Source organism: Aotus nancymaae, unplaced genomic scaffold (genome assembly GCF_030222135.1).
Source record: "Aotus nancymaae isolate 86718 unplaced genomic scaffold, 86718_ANA_hifiasm-v0.15.2.pri h1tg000057l, whole genome shotgun sequence".
NCBI classification, from domain to species: Eukaryota; Metazoa; Chordata; class Mammalia; order Primates; family Aotidae; genus Aotus; species Aotus nancymaae.
In genome coordinates this window covers 19,404,956-19,429,382 of record NW_026988471.1, presented here as the reverse complement: position 1 = coordinate 19,429,382, position 24,427 = coordinate 19,404,956, and the positions used below count along the sequence as shown (strand labels likewise).

Sequence of the window (24,427 nt, the reverse complement as noted above, 5' to 3'; positions counted from 1 at the left end):
GTTCTTGGAGGACAGGACAGCAGGAGCCAAGGTCCTGAGGCTGGTAGGGCTGGAGTGAAGGGAGCGGGGTTGCGGGGGAGGGCGTTAGGTGATTCGGTGAAGGGGTAAGCTTGGGAGTGAGGGATGATCAGGAAAGGCCTTGAAGGCTGTGGAGGGGCCATCAGATTTTATTTTAAGTGCAATAAGACCCAGCTTCTGGTTTATAGAGATCCTTTGGCCACTGTGTTGAGCATGGGGGCAGTGGCTGAGCAGAGCATTCTGGACGGGCTTGTAGGATTCCCTGTAGAGCTGATGGTGACTTGGCCCTGGGTGATGGCAGCCGAGAGGGCGAGAAATGTTTTGGTTGCGGATATATTTTGAAGATTGAGCTTTCGGCTTTGCTGATGCTTGGATATAGGGTGTGAGAACAAGAAAGAGAAGTCAAGACTAACTGCAAGTCTCTCAGTCTAAGATGCTAGAAGAATGAGGCTGCCATTTAGCAGGCTTGGGGCGAGGTGGGAGCAGCATTCATGTAGACAGGTGAGTTTTGAGAAGCTCACTGACAGCCCAGTGCGGGTGGCAGGCAGGCAGCTGGAAGGAGAGAATGTGAGCAGAGAGGGGGCTAAAGATGGTTGTTGGGGAGCCATTGGCCTGCACGGGGTATTTAGAGCCTGGAGCCTGGATGAGATCACCTGGGTAAGGGTGCAGTGAGAGGGAGAAGGTCTAAGGTGGGTGCTCTGGGTGCCATCAAGGGGAACCATCCAAAGCAGTTCCTCTCCTCCTGCTTGAGCAAGAGTGGCTGGGGAGGGCAGAGAAGAACCAAGAGGGAGAGGGGTGCCCCAGCCACCAGTGAAGGCAGAGCTTGAAGGAGGGGAGTGGCTGACTGTGCCTACTGCTGCTGACAAGTCACACCAGTGGAGACGTGAGGACTCACCTTTGGATTTAACAACACTGAGGTCACAGGTGACCTGGGTCTGGGCAGTTGCTTGCATGAAGAGGACCAAAGTCTGGCTGGAATGAGTTCAAGACCAAATAGGAGGGGAACCCGTGAATATGGGGCCCTCTGGTGAGGAGTTCTGCTGGAAAGGGCAGGAGGGAAACGGAGTGAGGGGAATGTGAGGTCAAAGCACAGCTTTTGTTACATGAGCGTTCAGAGCCTGGTTGCATGCTAGTGAGCGCGGGCCAGTAAGGAAGGAAGTTGGATGTTGCTGAAAGGAGGGGTGAGCTGCAGCAGCGGTGTCCCTGGCTGCCCTGGTGGAGGGGTTGGTGTTAGGAGCAGCCAGTCAGTTTGTCTACAGTCCCAGGAGAGGGCAGCTATCAGGAGCAGCTGCAGGCTGATGGGTAGATGTGACAGTGAAGCCCAGGATTCTCCGGTGGTCTCCGGCAGCACACAACAGTGTCTGCATCACCTGGGAACTTACTAGAGATGCGGACTCTCAGGCCCACCCCGGACCTGCAGAACCAGAATCTGCATATCACCAAGATCACCAGGGTATCGCATGCACACTCCAGTTGGAGAAGCTTGGTCTAGGGCACAGGTGTGGGCCAAATCCTGCCCACCACAACCCCCTTTGCATATGTATTCTCCGTAGCAGCTGCAGCAGAGACCAGATACCCTGCGCAGCCTGAAATATTTACTATCTGGCCCTGTACGGATAAAGATTTCCTAGGGGTTCAGGGAAATGGGAGGGTGACTGGAGTAGCCCAGGTGCCTCAGACTTGCTGGAGGGCTCACCAAGAAAACAAGATGGCCAGCCACCCCAGGCCCGAGCATGACTTTCTTACTAGTTCCCAGGTGATGCTGATCCTGATCCAGGGACCACTCTGAGAACCACACAGCTAGGGCAAGGTAGGGTTGCCAAGCCTGGTGCGGTGTGGTGCGGTGCCTTCAAGTCTGCAGCCGTGAATTTCAGTGGGACGCAGGCTGCATGTTTGCGCCGTGTCCCCAGTCACACTGAGCCACCTGGGCATAGGGTGAAGGAAGCAGAGAACTGGAAGAGTGGACTTTGACCAGGCCAGCTCAGCCCTGAGTGAGGAGTCAGGGGAGCCGGGGCCTGAGGCAGAGGGATTCCAGCAATGGAATGGGACTCTGGGGTTATGGATTGTGGGTCTAGCATGGTCAGAGAACCGTTGTATGTGGGGTGCTGTGAGGGAGCTGGATCGTAGTCTGCTCCATCCCCTTCCCACCCTGAGAGGACCTCCCCCCCCCGCCCCCGCCCCATCTCCGGCACCTCCCCTCTTGTCACTTTCACCCACCTGTGCCTTGTTTTCATCATGATCCCAAAGAAATGATGCCTGGCTTCCTTCTCATGCCTGCCCCGCAAGAGGCTGCCTGGGATTGAACGCAGCTCCACCTCATGCCGGTGAGACCTGGGCAGGCACTTTCCCTGTAGGGCCCGTTTTCCTGTCTTTTAAGCGGGTCTGAGTAGCAGATTCCTTCTCAAGGCTTCCAGGAGGTGGAAGTGACTTCGCACAGGTGCAGTCCCCAGAGCCCAGCGCGTCTCCCCTCAGCATCCAGTCTCCGCACTGGTGACAGTGACACTGTGGGCGACACCAGGCTGCGAGTGCACACCACGTGAACTTGGTGCCATTGGTTCCTGGTGAGAGAAGGCTGGCTGTGTGTGTCCACCTCCCGACACCAGGCCGCGAGTGCACACCACGTGAACTTGGTGCCATTGGTTCCTGGTGAGAGAAGGCTGGCTGTGTGTGTCCACCTCCCGACACCAGGCCGCGAGTGCACACCACGTGAACTTGGTGCCATTGGCTCCTGGTGAGAGAAGGCTGGCTGTGTGTGTCCACCTCCCGACACCAGGCCGCGAGTGCACACCACGTGAACTTGGTGCCATTGGCTCCTGGTGAGAGAAGGCTGGCTGTGTGTGTCCACCTCCTGACTCCAGGCCGCGAGTGCACACCACGTGATCTTGGTGCCATTGGTTCCTGGTGAGAGAAGGCTGGCTGTGTGTGTCCACCTCCCAACACCAGGCCGCGAGTGCACACCACGTGAACTTGGTGCCATTGGCTCCTGGTGAGAGAAGGCTGGCTGTGTGTGTCCACCTCCTGACTCCAGGCCGCGAGTGCACACCACGTGATCTTGGTGCCATTGGTTCCTGGTGAGAGAAGGCTGGCTGTGTGTCCACCTCCCCGCGCCCATTCGGCCCTGGCTGCACTTTTCACCACCTGAAGGCAGGTTGCCTGGGCTGCCTTACACCACGGGAGGACATTCCTTGTGTGTACAGCGTGTGCAGTCATTGCGTATCACACACGGCAAGGAGACTCGTCACCGTAGGCCTCACCATTTGGTGACATCAGCACTGTGCTGGTGACAGCGTGGCCTAGCGTGGGATGTGAGGGGTCTGGGTGGGAGAAGCATGGGGCAGGGAGATTTGATGGATTGGGGTATAATTCCAAAGAGGAAGGGACCTTGCCCAGGCACAGGCGAAGCTCCAGAAGCCCCTCCTGTGTTTTCAAGGTCCTGTGCGGTACCCAGGAGATCACACCTCAATGGGCAGAGCTGGTCAGAGGGTGCCCAGCCTGTCCTGCCAGAGGCGTTTGCGTGAGGGCCGTTAGTCTGCACGGGTCTGTGTCTCACCTTATGTAGGGTGAGGGATGTTTTTAATAACTTTTTCTACTTCATGGAAAATGTCTCATCACTTCGTTGCTCGCCATACAGTTCAGTATATTAGAATCACATTTTAAAAGTCTCCAAGAGCGGTGATGTTTTGCTGAGGCATCCTGTCTACACCCCAAGGGGCAGTATTGACTGCCCAGATAAGGAACTGGCTGGTCAGTGCCTCTGTGGGCCACGGGGGGTCACAAGGGCCCTGCCCCCATTGCCCATCCCGTGTCCCCCCTCAGGGGGCCTATAGCAGCCCTCTTGCCCTTCTTTTTTTTTTTTTTGAGACGGAGTCTCACTCTGTCATCAGTCTGAAGTACAGTGGCACAATCTTGGCGCACTGTAACCTCCACCTCCCAGGTTCAAGCGATTCTCCTGCCTCAGCCTCCCAAGTAGCTGGGACTACAGACTCCTGCCATCACGCCCAGCTAATAATTTTTTTTTTTTTTTTTTTTTTGAGACGGAGTTTCGCTCTCATTACCCAGGCTGGAGTGCAATGGCGCGATCTCGGCTCGCCGCAACCTCCGCCTCCTGGGTTCAGGCAATTCTCCTGCCTCAGCCTCCTGAGTAGCTGGGATTACAGGCACGCGCCACCATACCCAGCTAATTTTTTTGTATTAGTAGAGACGGGGTTTCACAATGTTGACCAGGATGGTCTCAATCTCTCGACCTCGTGATCCACCCACCTTGGCCTCCCAAAGTTAATTTTTGTATTTTTAGTAGAGACAGAGTTTCACCATGTTGGCCAGGATGGTCTCGATCTCTTGACTTCATGATCTGCCCACCTCAGCCTCCCAAAGTGCTGGGATTACAGGTGTGAGCCACTGCGCCTGGCTCCTCCTGCCCTTTAATTAGCCACAGAGAGCTTCATCTCTCCAGGTGGGATTTCAATCCCATGCTGTCCCTGCAGCCCCAGGCACCTTCCTTGGTCTGATAGAGCCCCTGGGATGCTGCTCCCACCCACTCTGCAGAGTTTGTGTCGATCCCTTTCAACAAGCCCCCTCCTTCCCTGTTTTCCTGCAGGGAGCAGATCTTTGTCCCTGAGCAACCCAAAGGCAGGACCAGGTCTGAGGCCAGGGAAACCAGGCTTATGAGGGGCTGGTGTGGCGGGATGGGTGGCCCGGAGCAGTGACCCCTGAGGACGACCAGCAGAGTCGCCTGGCACCCAGGCTCTCCAGGCACCCGGAGACCCTGCCTGCACTTTGCTCGGGAAGCCTGCTGCCTTGACCCTGAACTCCACCTGCCTTCTTTTCCTCTGGCAGGCGACTTCAGAATGCCCACACTGGCCTCGACCTGACTGTGCCCCAGCACCAGGAGGTGCGGGGCAAGATGATGTCTGGACACGTGGAGTACCAGATCCTGGTGGTGACCCGCCTGGCTGCCTTCAAGTCGGCTAAGCACAAGCCCGAGGATGTCGTCCAGTTCTTGGTGAGCCGGAGGCTCCGGCCAGGATGCTGTGAGGGTGCCCACCAGGGTTCAAGTAGCATCCGGAGCAGGTGCTTCTCTGTCTGTTGCTTGCTTAGGGCCTGGAGTGCCAGACCATGCTAGACAGAAGGGACACAGAGTGAATCAGATGCTCTCAGTCCATGGAGAGGCAGATCTGTAGAGAGACAGATACAGATGGGGACAGGAGCACATGGGGGCTCTGGGGGAATAGAGAAGGGGCACCTAACTCACCCTGGGGAAATTTCTTGAAAGAGCTGGTGGCTGAGCTGTGTTTTGAGGGGCAGGTGGGAGAGGCAAGAAGGGTGTCCTGGGTGGATGACACACACTGAGCAAAGGCACAGAGGCTAGAAACAGGACATTGAGTGGGGAACTCTGTGCAGTTGAGTGTGGTCCTGGGAGGAAGTGGGGAAGGTGAAGGTGAGTGACAGGCAGGACCCTGATTGTGGAGAGCATGTGGGATCCTGGACTTACCCTGCAGCCAAGGAGAATTTTAAGCAGGGGCGTGACATGGGCCCTTTTACCTTTAGCTAGCTAGTCTGCTGGGAGCATGGAGTTGGATTGGAAGGAACAAAACAGGTCTCAGGGAGCCCAGATGCATGGCCAATATGGTTATTCCCAAAGCAAGGGCTTGGAGCAGGCCAGTAGCAGTTGGTATATAAGGGAAAGGGAGAGTTGAAAATGTTTATGGGGTAACATGCACTGCATTTGCTGACTGTTGCCACCAACTGAAATAAACAATCTGATGGAGGAGCAGATCCAGGGGGCATGTGGCATGTGAAGGGTCCGCCTGTGGATGGATATATGAGGCTGGAGCTCGGGATGGGCTCAGGCCTGAGATGGAGGCTTGGGAGGCGTCAACTTGTAAGTGGTATAAAAAATCTAGGAGTGGATGAAGTTGCCTAGAGAACAGATGTAGAAGGCAGAGAGAAGGGCAAGGAGGAAATCCTGAGGACGCCAGGGGTTCAGGGACTCTCAGGGATAAGGAGGAGTCTGCAGTCGAGACAGAAGAGTGAACTGGGTGTCTGTGGAGTCACAGGAGCTAAGGGAAGAGAGAGTTTCAAGAGGGTTGAGATCACACACTCGTTGGCTTATTATTTACCGTTTGGCCTCTTGTGAAAAGGACCTGGAGTTGGGGACCAAGAGACGTAGGTACAGGATTGTTAGGACAAAGGTGAAATGAACTAGACCCCGCAGTACAGCAGGGAGTGACACAGGCTGGCTGGGAGTCTCCTGGCAGCCAAGATAAAAAGGAAAATGATGAGTTGCATCTTCCTGGTGACCTGTTGAAAGAGACATCACATGTTAAGAGAAGTTTACGGCACAAATCTTTCTTTTTTTTAAGAGATGGGATCTCACTCTGTTACCCAGACTCGAGTGTAGTGGCGTGATCATAGCTCACTGCAGCCTGGACCTCCTGGGCTTGAGCCATCCTCCTGCCTCAGCCTTTTAAGTAGCTAGGACTACAGGCATACACCACCATGCCCAGCTTTTTGTTTTTTAATTTTTTCATAGACATAGTGTCTCGTTATGTTGTCCAGGCTGGTCTCAAATGCCTGTCCTGCCTCAACCTCCCAAAGTGCTGGGACTACCGGCATGAACCCCACGTCCAGCCACACAATTTTAAGGGACATCCAACAATGTCATGGGAAGCATCTAGAATAGCAATGCTGTTTTTCATTTGATTGCTCCTGTGGCCGACTTTTGGCGAGAAGCAAGGTGTGCCATCAGGGGTGCTTTGGGGCCTGCACTGCTCTGAGACTGGCTTTGCTCTGCAGGGCACTTTGCAGCGCCTGGTAACCTGACTTGACCTAGGATGGAGTGCAGTGTACCCTCATTTTCAGGGCAAGAGCAGAAGAGGAGAGTATTTGTGCTTGGTGCTGCCGGGCATGAAGGAGGGAGCATTCTGGGAAACTCGGGCTTCAGCCCAGCCCACTTGGTCCTGTGCAGGGGCCGGCCTCACGTGCGAGGTGTACATGAGGATGTTTGAACACCTCTGTGCATCATGCTAGTGCCACTTTCCTAGTCAATGACGCCCACTCCCTGTGGAGTGTGTGCGTGTGCAGGGGCTCGTCAGACATTTGAAAGTACCTGCAAGGGCAAAGAGCTCCTCTACTCCCCATGGGACCTCAGGATATAGCCCAAAGTCACATGCCCCAAGCCTGAAGTCTCTCTGATGTTTCATGATTTAACTCAGAGAATTAATGAGCATTTTGTATCTACTTAAAAGGGCATATGTGTTTTAATATAAACATGTACTGATTAGCTGACCATGGAGTGGAAGCAGCTCCCAGGAAAGGGCGCCGCAGTGGAGGTTGTGCGGGATCCTGGCTGTGCTAGCGGTGCAGACACCCACAGGCTTAGGTTACAGGGCTGTCTGCACTGTGCTCAGCAGTGCCTGGCACGCAGGACACTGATAAATGTGAGTTCTCAACCTCGAGCTTCCTCTGCTCAGGGCCTCTTACTTGGCCTCCTCTTATTGCTGGCACAGGTGCCCACCCGAGAAGCCCTGGCTGAATCCCTGATGGACGTGAGCTCTGAGTGGGGTGGGAACCCAGGGCTACAGCTCCAGGGTACTCACGCTGCCAGTGCCCTGGAGATGGAGGCTTCCAGGTTTGCTGGGTCTGTGGGCTGAGCCTGAGAGCAGCAGTTGGGCCAGCAGGGGGCGCCAGGCTCCCACTGTGGCCTGCTCTCCTGTGTTGGAGCCTGTGTTAGCAATCCCTCTACGAAGGGATTCTTTGCCTTTCCCTGAGGGCTGTTCTTGGGAAAGTCTGGAGCCAGGCTTTTGTGCTGACAACTGCAAGCAGCAGCTCCTTGTCCCAGAAGACTCCCCACTGGGGGCTTCTGAAGTGGCCCCAGCTGCCCCCTGGTATCTAGACCCTTTGCAGGCGGGGGATTCTGGGTGGTGTTGCTGGAGCCAAGGGTGTGTGCTCCAGATGCACCCTGTGCCAAGGGGTCTCCCCGAGCCAGAGGGTCAGACGCCCGCAGCCGCTGCACGCCAGCACTTCAGTGGCACACGGCGGGCACAGCCCAGGCCTGGGAGCATAAGACCGAGTGACCCACACTTCCGTCAGGGGAGACGGGCCCAGTCTACGGGAAAGCACAGAGGAGCTAGGAGTGAGGATAGATGGCTGGCCCTTGGTGTGTGCATACAGCAGGTGACTTCTCTGTGCACCCATATGGGGTGTCCCTATACAGAGTAAACACGCAGCAAGAGCTCTGTGAGTGAAGGAGGGAAGCTTTTGCTGCCGGGGAGCTACGAGGAGAGGCTGAGGAGGCGGGAGTCAGTCGCTGGCCCCACGGGAAGCTGAGTGCTGCCCTCTCTGAGTCAGATGGTGCTCAAGGCCACCTTTTGACGACAGCAGGAGTCTTGGCCTGCTTCACCCCTGTGCTTGTGTACAGAGAGGTTCTGGCTGACGCATGGCAGAGAGCCAGCCTTAGAAATACCTGCCTCCACTGCTTGTATGGGCTGGCCCACCGAAGGCTGCACTGGTTCACGGTGTTGCAGGAAGATGACCTGCCAGCTGGTGAGATCACCCTCCTGATGCGCAGAAAGCCGGAATGAAGGCAGTGGCCGTGGTCAGCTGCAGGCTGGGCAGGGGTGCCTGTATCAAATCTTTTTACCTGGACCTGTGACAGTGCCCAGAATGGCATCGTACTGCATCTTTCCTTTGGGCCACTAGCTGTTTTTAGTGAATCTCCTATCGGCCAGGAGTGTTGAGGACTGGAGCCTGAGGCTGGGGACAGGCAGAGGGGCAGCAGGCGGGCTTGCTTGACACACTTCCTATGGCCACCGGGCCTCGGGGACCCCTGGTCGGGGTGAGAAAGGAGCACTCCCTGCCACTCTTCACTCAGGAAACCACATGCTCGTCTCATTCCAGGTCTCCAGAAAGTACAGCGAGATTGAGGAGTTTTACCAGAAACTGAGCAGTCGTTACGCAGCAGCCAGCCTCCCCCCGCTCCCCAGGAAGGTCCTGTTTGTTGGAGAGTCTGACATCCGGGAGAGGAGAGCCGTGTTCAATGAGATCCTGCGCTGTGTCTCCAAAGATGCCGAGTTGGCAGGCAGCCCAGAGCTGCTAGAGTTCTTAGGTACCCGAGGCTCTGCCCTACGTCCCTCAGGACTCCCCAGCCCAGAACTAGGCCCCGCTGCCCTGGCCCAGTGGGAGTGTGTGCACAGTGCCTCCAGCCTGGAAGCTTCAGCCAGGCTTGTGAGGCAGGTGGCCTCACTGACATCCTCGACTGGATGGTGGGCAGCAGGAGACCTGCCCTGGAGGGACTGACGCCTGGGTGTCAGGTGGGGGCTCACACAGCGGGCATTCTCCATCATGTGACCCCATCCATGGCCTTCTTGTCTGACTCCATTCATAGAGCTTCCCTGACACCCCCCCCACACACAAACATACAACCCCTTACACACACCCCACACACCCCTCTACCTCCTGCCAGCCAGCCCTGGGGGCCTGCAGTGTCCCGGGAAAGCTGTGTTCTCACAGCCAGGCTGGTTTCCTGCCCCTGGGGACATGTGCCTCTCACCTGTGCCCCCATGGAGAGGTCATGGGGACGGCTCCAGGCTGAGGAATTGATCCAGCACCACTGCCCCCGTGGTGGAGACGGCAAGCCCTTCCCATCCGTGTCCTGGCCCTCTTCCTACCTCAGTTTTCTCATCTGTAAAGGCTGTTATGAGAATTTGCTGAGCTAACACATGCAAAGTGCTTAGGAAAGAGACAACCACACAGTAAATGGTGGCTACAGCTCTGTCAACCCAGAAGCCCCGTGGGGCAGGCCCTGCTCTCACACAGACGCCCCCAGGGCCTCTCACCCCTGACTTCTCCCCTCTTTACATCTGTCTGCTTAACTCTTTCCCAGCTACCGTGGATCTCCTAGTTCCACAAAACAGAAAGGAAGTTTTCAAAAGAAAGGTGACCATAAATAAAACAAATTTTAAAAACTGAAAGGTGAGGAAGAGAAGCAAAACTGGTGAGTGCACAGGCCTCGGACTGGACAAGCTGCACAGCGCAGGCGTCCTGTGGCCACGTCTGTGTGCCTCACACGGGTCTGGGTTCTCTTCTGCCCTTGTTTGTTCCAAGGTCACAACCCTTCCTTCTGTGCCTGTCTCTGGGGCTGGGTAGACAGGAGGTTCCAGCTCAGCCACAACTGGAAGAGACGCTGAGGATGTCCTAGCCTCTCTCCTCTGGAGAGGCAACATAGAAACGCAAGCTGCTCTTTGCCTCACTTTGCTCATTTGCAAGATGGATGTACAGTTGGGATCTCTCTCATAGGGCTTTTGCAATATTTAAATGTAAGATGCTTATGACATGAAATTGAAGGTTTGGGAGATTTTGAATGACTTTTTCACATTTGTCCGAGTAAAATAACAGAGCATCACATAACACAATGCCATCATTATCACTCAGTGCGTCCTGTATGCCAGACACTCTCTAAGTTCTTTACAAAGTCATTTTTTTTTAAAAAGTCAGTGGTTTTAAAGATAAACTACCCAGTAACCACTTGGATAGAGATGAACAAATAGTCTGAGCCCACGCTTCTCAAACTATCTGTGGGGGAGGGCCAGCTCTTTTATTCCCAGCCTGTCACAGATGGATACTTTCACAAACACAGAATCGCACGCTCAGATATTGTGATGATGCCAGCCTGCTGTGGAAGTTTCTGGATGCTTGCTCTCCCTTTCTGTACTTACCTCATTGTGGTCACACAAGGGGCATTCTCCATCTGCAGACCACACTTTGAGAAGCATTGATCTAAGCCAGTTTGTAGTGGAGTGATCACCGTTTGTTCTGGAATTTTCCACATGCTTACCCTGGGCACCCATCCAGTCCATAGTCCAGGTACCCAGCCTCTCAGAGCAGGTCTCTCTGTCTGCAGAGCTCCTTGCCGTGCCCTTGACCATAAATGGTCCTGGAAGCCCTGGTTCTTTTTGAATCACCCTGTGCCCTGGCTGGTTTATCCCACTGCCCACCCAGGAGGAGGGCGCAGCCATCCCTGTGGCGCACACAGGCTCTAGGCCTTGGGTTCAGGAACCGCTGCCTCTGTCCACTCTGAAGCCTCCACTTGTGACCCCTCCACTCCAGGCTTCCCTGGTTCCCGTCAGCCCTTAGTGGGACTGCAGCAAGCACTTGGCTGCCCCCAAAACAGAAGTCACCTCCCATCCTCCCAGACTCGCCATCCTGCTCGGGGCCAAGTCTGGTCCCAGGAAGCTGCAGGGAGCCCCCGGCCTCTGATCCTGGCATGGGAGGGTGCAGTGTGGCAAGGTGCTTCCCCCACCACTGGAGTGGTTACCAAGTCCCTTCTTTTCTGTCTTCCTCCACAGGGACCAGATCCCCAGGGGCTGCTGGGCTCTCCAGCAGAGATTCCTCTGTTCTGGATGGCACAGACAGCCGGACAGGGAATGATGAAGAGGCTTTTGACTTTTTTGAGCAGCAAGACCAAGTGGCAGATGAGGGTCTGCCCATCCAGGGCCTGAAGGACGAGGATGCTGAGGAGTCCTTGGAAGAGGAGGAGGCGCTGGACCCTCTGGGCATTATGCGGTTGGTCTCCTGTTGTCGAGAGGGCCCCTTTGGTGTATTCCAGGCTTTCTGGAGATGACAGCCCCCTTTCCTGGAATCTGAGAAAAGCCCTGAGCATCCCAGGTCTCCCCGCTTGCAGGGGTCTGGGCCACGAGGCCCTGGCCTGGTGTGCTTGAGGGAACTAGCTCTCTGTGTGCCCTTGGTGGTATCTGCGTCTCTGGGACTGGGCTTAGGTATTGCCCCCCTTCCCAGGTCACAGGGTGTCCACTGCCTGTGGCTCTGCACTGAGGCTTGGCAGAGGCCCCCGTGACAGCTCAGTAGTGCAGGCTGCTGACCTGTACGGCTAGTGCAGGAGGCCTGGGTGCTCCTTCCAGCTGCGGGACTCACAGAGGCGGCTGCGGCTCTCTGAGCCTGCGTCATGTGCCCAGCAGGAGCATTCACCTTGGCCCCGCCTCCAGACAGGGCTGTTCGCCAGCCATACATTTCTGGCCGTTTACTTCTTGTCTTTGGTTTTCCTCGGTGAAAATGGGCTCATGGTGGTACCGACCTCTTAGCGCTCCCGTGAAGATGAACTGAGTTATGTAAATTCAGCAGTCAGCTGTCATCACGGCCTCGTCTTTCAGTGGAATCAGACCAGGCCACAGTGCTGTTCTCCCCGCCGTCTACCACAACGAATGTCTCTTCACTGTTACTGAAGTCCTTGGGCGCTAGATGAGTGAGTCTTCTCTTTCCCAGAAAGGAAATAGAGCCCATTAAAAATTAGGCAGAGACAAGTTCAGCTTAATCAGCATGCAGAATTCTGTCCTAAGATCACAACCCGCTCTGGAAAGGCCTTCTTCTTGGGGAGGGTTATGGGAGGATGGGCTGCAGGGTGGGCATGAGACCAGCATCCAGGGCTGAGGATTCGCACTGGGAAAGGGTGCAGGGCGCCTGGGGAGCTGCAGCAAAAACAGGCCTGGGAGCCGGGGTCCTGCGGCACTTGGGCACATCAAGTGCCCTGCAGTGGCCCCTCCTGGCCCTCCGTGGCTGGCCTTGTCCTGGAGTACGGTCAGCGGCCCTGAGGAAGAGGCAGCCAGAGTGGCGGGTGATGTGGGGACAAGCCTGTAATAGTCACTTCTTATCAGCCTGGCCCAAGCCTGCAGGCCTTTCTTGGGCTTTATTTTGGTAAGAGCGAGGCTTTGTTTGAACTACATTCTCTGTTGTTCTGAGTAACCACGTGAAGTGCCAAACCGAGATGGACTTTGGTGGTCTGTGCCAGCCTCTGGCTGAAGAACACACTTAGCAGAGCGGCTCCTTTTTTGGGTAGGAAAATGCTCTTCGGGCTTGGCAAGTGCGGCCTTGAACTTCCTACTTACTTCATTAGCAGATTGTCAGGGGATGGGGTCAGCTGTCCTGGGACCCCTTGGAATGGGGGCCGCAGCCCCCTCCCCAGCTCTGTACTCTCGGGTCCTAGCCCCTGAATCCTGGGAAAGCTTAGCACCTAAGAGTAATCCCACTGGCTTAAGACCCTCTCCTGCTGGGCTTTCTTTTAAGTACCCCTGTGACAAGATGCTGATGAGTGGGCGTTACCACCTCTGGCAGGAATAATAAGTAGCATTTTTTGAGAGTTTATGAAATTCTAGGAACTAAGTTAGCATTTACTTGCAAGATCTCATTGTATCTGTTAGACGGCATTTCTGAAACTACTTGCTATAACCCACAGTAAAAAACCATATGGTACGCCATGACCCAGGACACACATGTATAAGCCTCACATAAAACTGAAGCAGAAGTTCCCGGAACTCATACAAAACCTCACTAAGTATGTTGTACTCGGATATTTCAACGTTTGGAAAGGTCATGACTCGCCAAACTGCTTTCAGGATCCGCTGTGGGAACAGGTCAAGAGTCGGAGCCCTGGAGGCCTGCACTAGCATCAGCCGCTTCTGTGTGGTGGGAAACCTTCAGAGTCAGGTGGTTCATCCACGTTCCTGTAGCCTGCAGGCGGCAGAGCCAGGACTCCACCCCATCTCCAGTCCAGTCTTCCTCAGTCTGGGAGGTGGGCAAGGCCCCAGGATTAACCCCCTTTCACAGATGGCAAAATCGAGGAAGGGGTTGAGCAGGATCTTGGCCAGAGTCCTGGGTGTGGCCGAGCTGTGCCTTAAAGTTGCGTTTCCACCTCGGCCTTTCACAGACACCCAGGTGGGCTTGTTGATCTCGCGTGGTGCCACCCACCTGCCCTTTGGTGGGGGACATTCTGTACTCGGGAGGCTGTGCACCCGTCCCCATCCTGTGCCCCTGGTTTATCTGCAGATGCAGCAGCCCCAGTTTCCCAGCTGTGCCCTGCCATGTCTGGGCCTAGCTGTGGGCTCTCCCGGAGCAGCCACTGTTTCCAGGCAGCCAGGCTTGGTCCTTCCCCGCTGTGGCCACGGCGAGGCGCTGCTGCTCTGCTACAGGGCTGCTGGGAGGGTGAGAGTCGCCAACACAAAGCCGGAGCCCAGGCCAGCCTCGCTTTTCTTTGTCTTTTGAACCTGGTTTTGATTAGGGACAAGAGAGAGTTATTACACCATTAGAGAGCGCTTAAAGATAGAAAAACCCTCACGCTGGCCTGTCCCAACACCACCGCTCTCCCCATCTGCCGGGGCTCTCGTCTCACCCTGTCCCAGCGCTATCCATAAAACTGCAGGCACAGGGCTCGTGCCCTTTCAGACCCTGCATCTTCACTCTATGGTCTGTCGGTCTGTTGGGATTGCCGCTCCATGTCGCCCCATTTTGTCTTTAACTTTCTATGTTAGAGATGTCACGGTGCTGAGAAAATGACATTCTGTCCTAATAGTTCTGCCCTATGCTGGAAAACCTCTGCCAGAAACATTTTTCATTGTGACTTAAATAATACACAGTTAGTACAGAAAAATTGCAAACACAGCTAAGAGTCCTGTCCCCGTGAGTTTTGAATGCATCTTTGAATATTCACATCTCACTACCAAAATGAGATTGTCTTATGTGCCATTCTGGAATTCGCTTTTTTTCAGTTTGCATGTACTAGGACCTTCCAGATCAATAGCTGCGCTTTCCCCTCCTTCCTCTGTTGGTTTCTCAACTCAATGTGCCGGAAGTGGCATTAGCAGGCCCCTGCTTGTGGACGTCGTGGAGTTTTCTGGAGGTTTTTGCTGTCACAGGAAATAACTTGAGGAACTTCTACATATGCAAAGCTTTTATTCTATGGAGGCTTCCACTATATACGTGCCTCAGAGCAAGGTCCCTGAAGCTGCTTCTGGGGGCTTTGGGGTGCCATTCCAGTAAAGGGTTCTCTAAGGGCTGAAGCCCTCTGTTGGGAGGGTCCCTCTGCTTTTCTAAGCCCTGCCCACCCCCACCCTAAAGACCCACTCCTCTCGTCTTTTCTTTTGCTCACGTCTGCTGCACACAGGGACCCCCTGCATGCCCTGGGTCCCAAGGACTCGCAGCTTCCCGTGGGACAGGCTGGCTCCTGTATGAACGAATGCACCTGCCTGGGAGGCTGGGCTTCCCAGACTCCCTTGAAGGGGGAGTGGCATCTGGAGCCCTGTGCTGTGGCCTCCGTGGTGAAGCTGGATGTTTCTCTGGAATGCCATGTTTTATGGTAATTTTTTTAATATGGATTTTGCTTCATCTTCCATAAAACAACCACATGTATTTTAGTGTAAAAATAATATCTTCTCCTCTGTATTTGGATGAGATCGCTTCTCTGGGATGATCGTGTGGTTTTGAATGTTCCCGGCACGTAGCCAGGTGCTCCCAGATTTGCTAACCAAAGATTTAGCAGCAAGATGGTCCCTAAGGTGAGCTGTGGAGGGGGCCTCTGTCGGGACAGCATGGCCTCAGCCCCACCTCCTGAGGTGCCCCAGAGCTGCTTCTCCAGGGGTGCCTCTTGCTAAATATCCTGGCCACTGCACATGGGCTTGGCATCTCTTTATTCATTCTAACCTGAGCCTGGGCACCCAGGGCTCTCCTGACACCACCAATGCAGCAGAGACCACCTAGGGATTCTGGGCCGCCAAAAGCTTGGCAGAGATAGAGGTTCCAGGCCTCCCAGACCTAGTAGGGCCTCCAGAATCTGTGTTTTAACAAGCTCTCGAGTTGGTTCTTCTGCAAGCTCCTGTTTGAGAATTCCCTAAAACAAAACTCCATTAAAATCTTGCAGATACCAGAAAGGAAACAGGTGCGGAGAGTGGCAGGTCAGCCACCATCACAATCTGCCGCCCACAGGGAGCTGAGGACAGGGGCGACAGGAAGGCCCTCCCTTACTCTCTGCTCCCCAGCTACTCCTGCTCGGGGTGGGGCTCTCCCTCTCCTGCTGGCCCCCCTGCTGGAGGAGTTCCCTGCTGTGCCATCCTGGGGTTCGTGTGGGGGCCATGAGCCAGGTTGGCTGAGCCCAACCTCACCCTGAACCTGTGCAGCACTTAGCCCTGACCTGGCTGGGGACCCAAAGGAAAGGAGGAGGCAGGTGCCACAGCCACCTTGCAGCATCATGCAGGTGGCACTCCACCCAGGCTGTCACAGTGATCACAGTAGCACAGTGTGCATGCCAACTGCATTTCCCCCTCCAGGTAACTGCCCTGGCTGGGTGCTGTGGCTCACACCTGTAATCCTAGAACTTTGGAAAGCCGAGATTACTTGAGGTCAGGAGTTCAAAACCAGCCTGGCCAACATTATGAAACCCTGTCTCTACTAAAAATACAAAAATTAGCTGGGTGTGGTGGGGCACACCTGTAATCCCAGCTACTCAGGAGGCTGAGGTAGGAGAATTGCCAGAACCCGGTAGGTGGAGGTTGTAGTGAGCCAGGATTATGCCATTGCACTCCAGCCTGGGCAACACAGTGAGACTCCGTCCCAGAAACAAAACAAAACAAAAACAAACAAAAACACAGATTTCTGCACAAAGTCCTGCTTGAATGAATGGGCTGTTAGGAGCAATGATGTACCAGTGGTTTCTGCCTTTTAAATTCAGTAGCAAAACCTATGGCTCAAGAGAAATCTCATCCAGAACCCCAATGCATGAAACAGACTGAAGTAGGATTTGCCTGGTTGGGACGAGTGGGAATTGGATCTCTGTCCCTCCAGCCTGAGCGCCACTGTCTGAGGTAGTCCTGGGCAGCTTTGTAGAAGGCAGGGGCCCCTTAGAGTATGGTTTGACAGTGAGTGGGACAGCTGGCAACCCCCAGGATGTGTGGCTACCCCCAGAGCAGGGTTGGACATGGGCAGTGCCGGATTCAAATCCCCTTTCTGCCACTTACTAGCTGGTGGACTTCTCGGAGGCTGTGTTGCTTCCTTTGTAGAGTGGGGGCAAAGCAGAGGCCCAGGGCTGAAAGGATAAAATGAAATGAAGTACTACAGGAACGTTCCTTTGTAAAATGCTGTCACTGTTTCAGATTTACTTTGCTCTAAAGAGGTTTTGTGTGTTTAAACAACAGTTGAAATATAAATATAAAAGGCAGCTTTTCTGCTTCCTATAGTTAGCAAATATCAGCACCCTGTGTTGTGCACGCTATGACTTTACCTCCCTCCAGGAGCGCCAGTACACCTGCCACCTGTTACAGCTTCCTAGAGAAGGCGATTCTGGAGGTCGGGCAGCCTATGGCCCTAGAGGAAGGAGCCTGCTTATCTGAGTCCTTAGTGGAATTCAGTGGTTGCTTGGTTCCTTGAGAGACAGAAATCTGGGAGGGCATACTTGCCATTCTCCTGCCTCAGGCTGCCCAGGACCCTTTGTGGGAAGTTCTGGCAAGTGGCAACACTCTTAGGAAGACAGAACCTTTATACTATGAGGACTGCAGATCAGATCCAGGCCCTGTTGTTACAACTGAGGAACCTTCCCAGGAGCACACAGGAGGGCACGAGAGCAAGAGCTGGGGGTCTCCTGACTGTTGGCCCAGGACTCCTCCCCTCGTCTCCAGTCTGTGTCCACCACCTGTGCCAGGGAACTGACTTCTCAGCCTGTACCTGTTCACTCTCAGTTTTTGATGAAATGGGTAATGGCATTCTCCACTGCAAGGACAGCTGGCTGCCTGCTGGTCGTGTCAGCATTTGGAGTGGGTCAGGGGCATAGGAGCGCCCTCGTGAGAACCAGCAACGGCTCTTTGCTGAGAGCTTACTGCAGCCAGGGAGGTATCGGCCACCATCACCTGTACTTGGAAAGATGCAAAAGCAGGCAGGGGAGTGGGACACTTGGAAGCAGATGAAAGGGAAGGCTCAGATGCGCTGATTGGAGGTTGTTGGCATGGGGAATCCAGAGGCAGCCCATGAGAAGTGGGCGCCCTGTGTCCTCTGTGAGCGGGAAGTAGGGCATGTTTGGCGTTTGCTGGATGGTCCTACTAAACTGAAATGGGGTGACATTTAGGAAAGCTGGCAGTTATTGATCAAATCTCGGTCATCTGGGGCTGACTGCTGCAGAGGCTGTGGTCTGGCTTCCTGGGCAGGTTACTGCAGGCTATAGGTCAGTTCCATCTTGACATGTGGCCTGGCCACTATCCCTTTGTGGATTTAGGCTCTTGGAGCGACTGGGTGCTTGTAGAACTTGGGCTGCAGAGACCCGCAGCTCGGACCTATGTGGTTCCCTGGTGGTGCTGGAGCCAGAATGGGTGAGGGGCAGTCTCTGGCCCCGTGGTAGAGAAGGATAAATGGCATCACCCACAACCTCTGCTGCGGTTCACTGAGTTATGATCCCTCAAGATAGGGCTCAGTGGCCTGGAAAGTGGGCTCTGGCTGTTGAGAAACAGGTCCTTGGAATGTGACTCTGGGGACCACAGCAAATGATAAACCATTCATGGTGACCACCCAGACTGCCCCATTTTTATTTTGTTTTATTTTATTTATTTATTTTTTTGAGACAGGTCTCACTCTGTTAGCTGGAGTACTGTGGTGTGTGATCTCAGCTAAGTACAGCCTCAACCTCCCAGACTTAAGTGATCCTCCCACCTCAGCCTCCCAAATAGCTGAAACTATAGGCGCATACTACTGTGCTTGGCTACTTTTGTTTATTTTTTGTAGAGATGAGGTTTCACTATGTTTCCCAGGGTGGTCTTGAACTCCTGGGCTCAAGTGATCCTCCTGCTTCGGCTTCCCAAAGTGCTGGGATCACAGGCATGAGCCACTGTGCCTGGCATGGCCCCATTTGCTTTTTAAGGCCCAGCGTGAAGTCTGCTGAGTAGAAAGCGTAAGTGAGCCTAGACATCACCACGCAGCTACCGGGACCCCAGGCCTCTGCCGTGGCCCTGCGCTGACTTGCATACAGGACCCGCTTGGCAGCTTCCAAAGCATTTCTGTGTCAGTTGCCTCCTTCTTCCCATTTACCCCCAGTAAGGAAACATGGTTGGAGAAGCTGAGTGACTGGTCCAGGTCCCATACAAGTTCTCCCACATCCGCCTCTGCTGCTCCTCTCTCAGCAAAGGCTGGAATCTCCCCAGCCCCTCTAGAGGTGGCCAGGATCCCCACGGACCCTCCATGTGCCTGCTGTCCAGCTGTTGGGCATTTTCACTGTGCCAGGCTCTGCACACTTTGGCGTTCTCACAGGGCTTTTCTCTCTGCCTGGAGCACAGCTCTTGTGACTCTGCCTGTTTTTCCATCCTGTCCTTCTCTGAAGCCTCTGTCCAAGTAGGGTAGCTTGGACTCCCAGGGTCAGCGCCTGTCCTCAGGTGAATCTCACTCCTGTGATTGCTTCTCCAAGGAAGCCCAATGCTGTTACAAATAACACTGTCCTGGTGTGAATTTCAGAAGTCCATTTATGGGCACTCTGAGAATCTTCTCATTGAAAAAATAAAACCAGCCAGGCACAGTGGCTCATACCTATAATCCCAGGACTTTGGGAGGCCAAGGCGGGAGGACCACTTGAGCCCAGGAGCTTGAGACCAGCCTGGGCAACATAGCAAGACTCCATCTCGACAAATAAATAAATAAATAAATAAATAAAAATTAGCCAGATATGATGGTGTGTGCCTGTGTCCCAACTACTGGGGTGGCTGAGGTGAGAGGATCACTTGAGCCTGGAAGGTTGAAGCTACAGTGAGCTGTGATCATGACACTGCACCCCAGCCTAGGTGACAGAGAAAAACCCCATCTCAAAAAAAAAAAAAAAAAAAAAGACACCAAACAGCTGAATTTAAGAATAAAGTATGAAAAGTGCTTTAGTTTACAGCAGGAAGTTTGCATCATTGGAAAGGAGGTGGGTTTCCGTATTTGGTTAAGCCACACCCTGGCTTTGAAAGTGATGGCCATGCTGTCCGTGTATCGCGGTTGTGGAAGGATCATCAGTCTTCCGTTCAGACCCAACTAAGCTGGCTGTCTCTAGGAGATGCCTCTGCCATGCATGCACACCCTAGTCCTGGGCAGTTGGTGCCCATTGGTGGTCTGCTGTGTGGGTGGGCACATCTGGGAATGGTGCCACAGGCCCCCTGGGTGGCCAGAGTGGTAGATGCTCTCATGTGTCAATCACTGTCACTAGAACTGCCTGAGCCACAGGGAGCCCGGCTGCTGCTCAGCTTGTCAGAGTGTTGGAACTGTCAGCTGAGGCAGCTGCCGCCTCTCACCCCGTATGCTGCACGCCTGCCTGCAGAACATGGCCTGGTTTGCGCGTCTGTCTGCCGTCAGGGACACACAGCGGGAATTCGGGTGTCTGTCTGTGCACAGATGTGCTTGAACAAGAACATGCCAGCACATACTTGCACCCATGCAGGAGCACCCCACCCACCTCATGCAACCTCTGTGGACCTAACACATGTTTTGGTGGCCCTCATGACCTGCACTAGCTCAGATGACACCATGCTCACCAGGAAGCCAGGACCTGCGGTTCCAGTCCTACTCCCTGCAGACCTCTCTTTGAAGCCTCTGTTGCCCCATCCCTGGTGACAAGATTCTAATCATGACCAGCTGTTCTTTCAGTGAAGGGAGATGAGGGCACCCATCATCCACATCAGTGAGAGGCTTTGTCTCCTGTCAGTGCAGAGGGTGGGCTAGAGGGCGGGCGCTGCAGAGCCAGGCGCTGTGCCGGCCAACAGCTGGGTGGATGCTGATACAGGAGTGGAGGAGGAGGATCAGGGAGGGGAAGATTGAGGGGGCCCCTGGAGTGATAGCCCGTGTGTGTGACCTGAACCAACTCCGTGCTCATGACAACCCTGAGGTGTTTGTGCTAGGAGCAGGGTGAAGAAACGGCTCAGAGGCTGAGTGACACACCTCTTATATGAATTACTGACCCCCTCTCTGAGATCAGAAACCTGTCATCACCCTAGACGATTCCCTTCTGCCGGCTGATCACCTGTCCAGATTCATAAGCACGTTTGCTTTCTGAAGTTCTCCCTGGCCTGTCTTCCCCTCTCACCACCGCTGCTCTCCCCATCCTGGCTTCGTTTCCTCTATGGACCATGAGCAAAGCTTCCCTGGAGAGATCTGGCTCTCAGCCTGTCCCCTCATGGCACTACCTCTGCTGCAAACCTGAGGGGTCCCTTTTCACCAAGAGGAATCTGGGTTCTCAGTTATGTCCTAGTCACACCCCCTGCAGACCCTCACACTGTGACTTGCAGGTCCTCTACCTGAGACACTGTTTAGCTCTCATTCCACCAAGTTCACTTCCGGTCTCCATATCACCTCCTCCAAGAAGCCCTCCCTGAGCCCTCGGGCTTGCTTGGTTCTTTCCTCTTTGCTCTGCCGTGACCAGAGTGGGACACGCTGTGTGCTAATGAACAGTTTCCTTTTTTTTCTCTTTCTTTTTTCTTATTCAAGACAAAGTCTCGTTTTGTCGCCCAGACTGGAGTGCAGTGGTGCGATCTGAGCTCACTGCAACCTACGTCCCCCAGGTTCAAGAGATTTTCATGCCTCAGCCTCCCAAATAGCTGGGATTACAGGCGTGTGCTGCCATGCTGGGCTAATTTGTATATTTTTAGTAGAAATGGGATTTAATCATCTTTGCCAGGCTTGTCTCAAACTCCTGGCCTCCTGCAAACTTTCTACTTTAAACTAAAGCACTTTTCTTATTTTATTCTTAAATTTACTCGCCTCAGCCCCCAAAGTGCTGGGAGGCGTGACCCACCTCTCCTGGCCATAACGATCAGTGTCTTTGTGACCCTGCTCTGCCATGAGTTTCTGGGGACAGCAGCAGGTCATCCTCATCTTGGGTCCCTTGTTCCCAGCACAGGTTCTTGCAGGTGGGAGATTCTCTATGAGTGCTGGCCACCGAAGCTGCTCACGAGGGAAGGAATGAGTTGCTCGTGGAGTGGCTGAGGGCCTGGCGGCAAGGCCAGGGGAGTCGACCAGGAGATCTTTGAGGGGGGACGGTGCGGTGGAGGGGCTTCCCCACAGGGGACGCTGTCTGAGACTGGGGCTGGGAGCCCGTCCCTCTTCCCTCCTTGCTCCTCCCACCTTGGGGAGTAGGTCAACAGAATCCTGAGATGGAGATATGCTGGCACCCTGCTGCCTGCCTACCTGCCCTCCACCTGTGTATCCTTCCTTCCCTCCTCCCTGCCATCTGTCACCCATCCTCTCATGCAGAGTTTATCAAGGCATCTGTTCCAGACCAGGCACGTTACTAAGTCCCTAGAGCCTGACAGTTTTGGGCAGCTCAGGACAGGACCCTGGAGCTTTTAGGCACCAAAACTCCTTATTTCCTCCTTCTTCCTTGATTCCCCTTGAGATGGGTCTGGAGAGCTGGGGAGGTGGAGAGGGCAGCCCAGGCGGCATGGGTGGGGTGGGGGTAGGATACAGACCATGCCTACCCGAGCCGCCCGCGTGTGCTGTGGATCCACTTTCTTTCAGTTCAAGACAACAAAAGGGCAAACATGTCTTTAGGGAGAAAAACAAGGACTTGATCCAGTTGGAGGAGAAACTCACATGGAAGGAAAGTCAGGCCTCGTGTGCTGTCAGGACCAGGTGCAGGCGCAGGAAGGGGCACCACGGCTTCTCGAGACCTCATCGGGCCTGTTCTCTCTCGCTTCCTTTGTTCTTCAAATGGCTTGCTTCCTTCCGTGTGCCCTCTGATTTCTGATCAACGCGAAGCTGCTTGCTCTCTCCCTGCCCCGAGGGGCCTGTGGCTGGGTATGACGAAACTTTGGTCCCCAGGAGCCAGGGAGGGCCTGCTTGTTTCTGAGGGGACAGTGAGGGGTGTGGCATGGAGCTGCTGCTGGGGTAGCTGCAGAGCAGCCTCGGGCCTGCCCTCCCTGGGAGCTGCCACCTGGGTAGGGGTCAGGGCAGCTCTCCACCCTTCCCCACCGCAGTGCCTGCTGGGTCCGGGAGCAAGGGCCACACAAAGGGCAGTGGAGATGGGGAACGAAGTAGAGAGAAGCATCAGGGCAGAACAGCGGCTGGAAGCCTGGCTGACTGTGGAATTCCACGGGAGACTAAACAGCCTCCTGGGCCTGCTTGGGGTTTCCGACACGGTGGGTCTTGGCTGGGGTCAGCTCTGCTGTCTGCCCCAGGAAGCCATGGCCCCTGTTTGGTACCCACTTACTAGGAGTCATGAGAGCTGAGTTGGCTCTGCCTGATTGGTGAGAATGAAGGAGAGAATGTCTGAGTAAGAGCGGGTGAGCCCTGGCTCCTCCAGCTCTGAGAGGAGCAGAAGCTGAAGGTTTCTGGAAAGCACTTGTCCTTAGGGCGGAGAATCCAGGCTCCCTCCACGTGGCCTCCAGCACCACAGGCAGGGCCTGAGGGTGGTGCACACCAGAGGGGGTCCCTGGTTCCCTGAGCTGGGTGGAGAAAGCACAGGACCAGGCAGATGGGCTTTCCTGGCACAGTTTCTGCTGCTGCGTCTCTGCTCCCCATCACTACCCTTGAAACATGCCACTTTCTCCCCAGAGAACAACAGGATCAATCCTGTTATCCCTGCCGCATCCTGTATCACCTTCCTCATGGGACATTCAGAGGGTACAAGAGGATAGGACCACGAGCATGACTATCCTCAGTATGCCTGCCTGTCCCTCACCTGCTGTGTGGCCTTGGGCAGACACTCAGCTTCTCTGGACCACTGTTTCCTCATTCAGCACACGAGCCCTGCAGAAATCCTTCCCCTGGGACTGGGCCCTGAGCTCAGAGGGGTGCTCCGTCTCGCAGCCTTCCAGCAGGGAGCCTTCCTGGCCCTCACAGTTTCTCCTCGCCTCCTCTGGGTGCCTGGGATTCTGCCAGCCTCAGACTCCAGACTGTGGGAATGGTCACCTTGGAGGGCCCTGCCCCGCCAGCACCCAGGGCCACTCCGCTATTTTTATCTGCCACTGGTTAGTCTGTATCATTGTGTAGGCAGCCTCTCGCTGCAGTTTTGCCGCAGAGTGTTACCAACATGAGCTCAGATGGTGACCTCACCAAGTGACCTCAGTCCGGTGGAACTGCCCGCCAGGCGGACAGGCACATGGAATTTCAGTTTCCAGTAAAGAGCATATTCTCATTATTTTTAGGAACCTGAAAATGGCTAACAGGCGTCAGCAGGGATTGGATGCCTGTTAAAGTAACTTGTTGAAGTAAACTCAAGTGTGTTTACTTACTGGCAGTATCACTGACGGTGATGTACACAGATCCTGAGCATTCCACTCTCTGCGTGTCTGCAGATCCACCCCGTAAGCAATGCCTGGGTCAAAACTAAAGTACTCCTGTACCCTAGAAGCTTCCCTCCTGCGCCGTCCTGGTTTCTCACAGTGGGTCTGGCCCAGAGCAGGACCTCCTCAGCCAGTTGGCAAGTGCACCATAATGGGACCTGGGGTGGCAGAGCCGAGGGGGGTGCCAAGTCTGAGAGGCTTCCTGAAGGAGCGGGGCTGCCCCGTGGAACCCAAGGGTTAACTAGAACAACGGTGTTTTCACCAGGAAAAGGAAGCAATAGGGCACTTCCCAAGGCTGCTTTCTGCCCTCCTTGGCCCAGCCCTGAGATTCGTGGCTCAAGACTGGG

At 54.6% G+C, this 24,427-nt stretch overlaps 1 protein-coding gene across 1 annotated transcript in view; it reads left to right on the top strand.

The window, feature by feature from the left end:
- Positions 1 to 1,032: 1,032 nt before the first annotated feature.
- Positions 1,033 to 24,427, top strand: part of HS1BP3 (HCLS1 binding protein 3) — a 31,165-nt gene continuing 7,770 nt past the window's right edge. Inside the window, exons 1-6 of the mRNA XM_064363756.1 lie at positions 1,033 to 1,083; positions 1,367 to 1,471; positions 4,530 to 4,657; positions 4,855 to 5,020; positions 8,917 to 9,124; positions 11,364 to 11,580. Of these exons, the coding sequence (XP_064219826.1) occupies positions 1,033 to 1,083; positions 1,367 to 1,471; positions 4,530 to 4,657; positions 4,855 to 5,020; positions 8,917 to 9,124; positions 11,364 to 11,580 (875 nt within the window). The remainder of the gene's footprint in view (positions 1,084 to 1,366; positions 1,472 to 4,529; positions 4,658 to 4,854; positions 5,021 to 8,916; positions 9,125 to 11,363; positions 11,581 to 24,427) is intronic.